General features: G+C 41.0%; 1 protein-coding gene across 1 annotated transcript; it reads right to left on the minus strand.

The window, feature by feature from the left end:
- Positions 1-2,639: 2,639 nt before the first annotated feature.
- On the minus strand, positions 2,640-4,048 carry LOC107586464 (C2 calcium-dependent domain-containing protein 4C-like). Its single transcript, XM_016273833.1, has one exon. It carries the CDS (start codon positions 4,022-4,024, stop codon positions 2,759-2,761), a length of 1,266 nt encoding a protein of 421 aa, XP_016129319.1. The 5' UTR covers positions 4,025-4,048; the 3' UTR covers positions 2,640-2,758.
- Between the last annotated feature and the right edge of the window lie 1,646 nt (positions 4,049-5,694).

Below are 5,694 nucleotides of genomic sequence, written 5' to 3' on the forward strand. Positions count from 1 at the left end.
CATTCCAAGATATGCTGGCACCCAGTATGTTTATTGGGTGAGAGGTCTGTGATTATTTGTTAATCTAATGAATAATTGATTTCTTAAATCTAATGAACAAATGTGTGTCTGATTGGTCCAAATGCTACACCACCGTGATTTGATATTAATATTTTAATATCAGTTATATGGATATACTAACATCTGCATTTGGAACGTTCTGAAAAGTCTATTTTCCTTCCTTATTATAAATTCATTATCCACATATGAAACATTACCACAAATCATGTGTAGTTAATAATAATAACTAAAGAGACTTCAACGTCACCATTCTTACTGGAAATACAAAATGCACCACCAGAGTATCAGCAGTGTTAAAATTGAAGTACATTGATCAAACTATTAAATAAAAAAAGCAAAATGGCCACAAATGTGTTATTTTTATTATTAGTTGCAAAACCATCCAGCTGTCCATTTATGATACAAATACACCAGTTGAACATCCATGCAGAGGTGCAGAAAAAATTACACTGAGATCTCCATCAAACAGCTCACACTTCAAAAAATATTATAGGTTGATTACCACAGTGAAAATATTATCCATGCACACAAATTACAAACACCAGAGTTGACGGGATCCACTACGAATAAATCACACTAAACACCATGTGAACAGATCACTTCTACATCAAGTACATAGGATTGGCACTTTTTTCATTTAGTAAAAAACAACTGTTAAAACAGGAAGACTCCAGCATTCGAGTGGTTTAGGACATTAAAGACTTAATGAAACACTTGAATATAAATATAAAAGCTTCATATGCTTTTTGCACTCAAATAATTACTGCACAATCCAGAGATCATAAATATATGTTCTTGTCTGTTCCCTGCATCACCTTTGTAACCAACCAGCTATTAGTTAGTTTCAATAGGGCCATTTTTTTTGTTAGCATTTTAATGAGTACTAGCTGCCTCATTACCTCAAAAATGCCTTTGCTGCTATTCATCTACAAAGTGGAGCCAGAAAGGAAATAAACGCTTACTAAATTTATATAATTTAATATGAATCATCAAAGGAGGCTAGATATTCTTTCCAATAATTTAATAGTCTTGTTTTATCAGAAAAATAAATAATATCTCTAGCCAGAAAGGAAAGATCCATACATCCATCCATTCATGATCATACTCGTGTCTAATTTCAACCACTTTTCTATTCAAATGATTTCAATCTGTTGAAAAAGCAAAATGCACATCAGATCATTCATTTGCATAATGGCACATGCAGCATATACACTTCAGTTTTCTTTCCATATGATTTTACTGAATTTTACCATATAAATTTGACCATTACATTTTTGGCTACAGGATTGGAATTCAGATCTTCCTATAACATTAATGTTAGTTGATATTTTACTAGGTACTTTCCTCTGGGCAAGTAGTGTGCATGGAAAGACTTTCAAAGAAAGTATTTCATATGACCCCATTTCATAAAAGGCTTTTTTTCAAGCCAGAATACTCATTTTATATGATATCCAACAAATAGATACAGATAACGATGCTCAGTCTGAGCAAATCTAAACATGCAAAAATCGCTCTTTAGTAAGGCTTTTGGGTTTCACCAAATGACATTCTGCACATTTGCAAGAATACATCGCATTTACAAGTTTACGCCAAAGTCTGACGCCGACACATGCAGTGTGACGCAACATTGTACACTAGTTATTTGTCCTCCAAACTAGTCAGCAGATGTATCTAGGATCAAAGCTAACATGAGGCCCTTTCGCACCGCTTTAGTTCCAGAACTAAATGTACGGTACTAAAGTACTGGGACGATTTTGCGCGAACTATTTCCCAGTACCATTTAAAGGGTTGCATTCGCACCGAGAGTGTGTACTAAGAAGTGACGTAAGCCGGTCGACAGCGACGTCATTTCTGCGCGGTGTTCAACAACAGAAACAAAGAACTACATTAACAACAGGAGGATGGAGGATGCTGTGATCAGAGCTGTGTTTTTGTTGTGTCTCACGGGTTTCACAATAATGGACATGGAATGTCGACGTATACGTAAAGCGATTGAAAGAACGGAAAGGAGGATTAAGAATCTCCAACAACAACTGGCAGTGCTACATTTGCTACAAGTGCCTGCACTTCAGCGTCCGTCCATCTATCGCTGTCCTCCATACTTGCGAAATAAGTTGACATGCTTACAGTATGTTTACACAGAGTTTTAAATCATGGCGGGTGAGGGCGTTTCCGTAAGCGTTTGGCCAATCAATGTCTACTTACGTCACGATTAGTACCAGTTGTGCTGGTTAGACCCTGCTCCGGAGTAGGAGCTAATTTGGTTCTCGAAAAAGGCAGTCCGGTACTAACTGTGTGGGTAGTTCCACAATTAGTTCTGGAACTATGAAAAGGTTCCTGCGGTGCGAAAGGCCCTATGAGCACAGAGGGCCATTGAGCAGCTTCAAAGGACTGCAGGTCTGTGGAGTCTTTACAATCAAAAAGGTAAACGCTTGGTCTTAATTAGGCTAAATGCGTAGAACAACCAAAATACGGAAGGAAACATACAAAAAGACTTGGTCATAGACTCTTCTATATTTACAGGCAACAAATTCAGAGCAATGCTAATACCTTGATCTTGAGCAGGTGGTGGTTGTCGTTTCTGAATCTGTAAATACTAAATTAACCACTGCATCAAGCTACATGAAAAACAACAAAGCAACTATCTAGTATAGAAGACCTTATTCCACCTTTAAAGACAGTGTCCCATTCTGAAGGCCTAAAATCCAGACAAGAGCTTGCACAAAGGGACCTCCCGTTCACCTAACAGCATGTCTCTTTTCAGGCTAGTGCCTTTATTCACAACCTTGATCTTCAGAGCTAGGTTCTTAACCTGAGCCGAAGTCACCGAATCAAAAAAGAAGTCCTCGTTGAAGATGGGATTGCGGCTGTTCTTGATTATCGTGCTCCTCTGCTTCTGCAACTTGCCTGGATTGAGGTAGAGTGACACACAACAGTTGATGCTCTTAATGTCAAATATAGGATCATACAGGTCCTCGGCCGCCATAATGCGGATTCGAAGACGGGCTGTACCCGCATCATAGTCTGCGCAAAGTCGGATGGTGCCTCCTTTGTGCATGTTGATGGTGTGCTCCTTGTGTTGACGGTCCGAACCATGAAGATGGTCCAGAGCTCCACCACCTTGCAAGGAGGAGCAGTGGCTCCGTCTAGGAACATTAGGACTGGGTTCCGCCGAGCTGCATTCGTCTGTAGATAAGGAACTATGCCTGGCAAATGTCAGCTTGCCTTTGGCGACCTTGGCCTGTGTCTCATGGGTAAAGATCTTCAGTAAAGAGGCAGAACGAGAGAGCAGTGGCGAACTGAACGGGGACGACTCTGCCGAAGAGCAAGTGTCGCTCTCGCCACCGCTGAAGTATCGGTAGGGGTTTATGCGAGAGGTGCTGAAGTCCGGAGGGTTGAGGTGATTCCCCTCGTTGCTGCTCTTGCCTTGGAACTTGCGTTGGGTATTGGGTGACGTAACTGGACTGGTGTGGTCACAGTGGAACAGGGACTCTTTTCGCCGGGTGTGGGGACTCTCCATCAATGTGGCAAAACCATAAGAAGTCTGAGTCTTTGGAATGTAAGGAAGTGACATGGCAGTCTGGGATTGAGGGTCGGCGTTGGTGTCGCCTGCTGCGACATCATCCGCGCTCTCGATCTGAATGATGTGGCGGTTAGCCGCCCTAAGGAGGTTCTTGGTGTCTCCTGCCAACTTGCTGACTAATCGCGGGCTACGAGGACTGCTGATCTTCTTGTTGCTGATGGTTTGCTCTGATGTTGAGGGTCTCAGACTTTCTTTGGAGTTGACATCAGTAGCTTCGGTCTCTGGTGGGCAGCTTACCAGCTTTGGGGGGATGAAGAAATCTGGAATCTTATCAGGTGTGAGGACGTTGCTATAGACAGGTGCCTTCCCTTTGTCACCCGCCTCTCCTTGGCGGAGCACATTTGTTTCGACCGAGTCCCGGATCTTCTCCAGAACCCACATGATCCCTCTGGGCTGAACCCACTGGTTGATGTCTGTAACCACAAGCAACAGAACATTCAAAAAATGAGCTCCAAGTATGCACAGCTATTAATAACTTACAATTGACCCTTACAACAACAATGCACCATTATATCATGAACAATTGTCCCACATATCTAAAGTTGTAGGGTGACATCTTTCAAGGTCATTCTTACATGACCAAACTGTATTTAAACATTTAACAAACACAAACACTAACCTTTTAGTGATATTTTAGTAAGTAAATGAGTAATCGAATGTTTTGTCAACATTCTTTCCATCTAATAATGATCCTATTATGAAAAGTGCTTAAGCAGCGCACTGTTGCTATGTTGATCTCTTCAGGCAAATACGAGCATTCTGTTTCCAATCATCTATTTACCATTAGGTGAAAACCGATTAAGATTCCTCCACCTTTTTTTTGTGAGGTGGGTGGAGGTTTAAAGGGATACTCCACCCCAAAATGAAAATGTCATTAATCACTTACCCCCCATGTCGTTCCAAACCCGTAAAAGCTTTGTTTGTCGTTGGAACACAATTTAAGATATTTAGGATGAAAACCGGGAGGCTTGTGACTGTCCCATTGACTGCCAAGTAAATAACACTGTCAAGGTCCAGAAAAGTATGAAAGACATCGTCAGGATAGTCCATCTGCCATCAGTGGTTCAACCGAAATGTTATGAAGCGTCGAGAATACGTTTTGTGTGCAAAGAAAACAAAAATAATGACTTTATTCAACAATTTGTCTCCTCTGTGTCTCTCTGCATCACCGTAGCGCCATTTTGGAGAATATCCGCTGAACGCAAGCAGCGTCTGTGTCAGCCGCGACACAAGGATACGTTTTCGACGTGTATTTACACTTTGATTTGAACGAAAACAGCGCATCCGTGCAGCGCGGCTGACACAGAAGATAAAGGTCAAAAGTGGACAGGTGGAATGGAACGGTAATGGCGCTACGGTGATGCGGAGAGAAACAGAGACGACAAATTGTTGAATAAAGTCGTTATTTTTGTTTTCTTCGCATACGAAAAGTATTCTCATCGCTTCATAACGTTACGGTTGAACCACTGATGGCAGATGGACTATCCTGACGATGTCTTTCATACTTTTCTGGACCTTGACAGTGTTATTTACTTGGCACTCAATGGGACAGTCACAAGCCTCCCAGTTTTCATCCAAAATATCTTAAATTGTGTTCCGAAGACAAACAAAGCTTTTACGGGTTTGGAACGACATGGGGGTAAGTGATTAATGACAAATTTTCATTTTGGGGTGGAGTAACCCTTTAAGTCTTACCGCCTTAATTTGCATATGTGCAACATTCTAGGTACCTGTTTTTAAAAAAAGGCACACATATTGTTAAGAGGATAGGCTATGTATGTTGCAATACCTAAAAATAACGTCAAGTTGGGTTTACAAAAGACGGCAACGAGAACCAGCTCTTATTCACAACCTTCCACAGAGGAACGGAATTATTTTATATGCGTGTCGGTTCCCGTATTGGTTTAATGTGCACAACACTGACAAGTTTCCAAAGTGTTTTAAGTTAATATTCTGTCTTCTGTCACACAACTCCTGAATTTAAGGCTCTACAAGTGTGACCCGGTTCAAATTTGATTCTTTATAGTGAATCAAAAACACTATAACCGATT

This window comes from Sinocyclocheilus grahami, unplaced genomic scaffold (assembly GCF_001515645.1).
Source record: "Sinocyclocheilus grahami isolate Dianchi unplaced genomic scaffold, SAMN03320097.WGS_v1.1 scaffold81.1, whole genome shotgun sequence".
Lineage (NCBI taxonomy): Eukaryota > Metazoa > Chordata > Actinopteri > Cypriniformes > Cyprinidae > Sinocyclocheilus > Sinocyclocheilus grahami.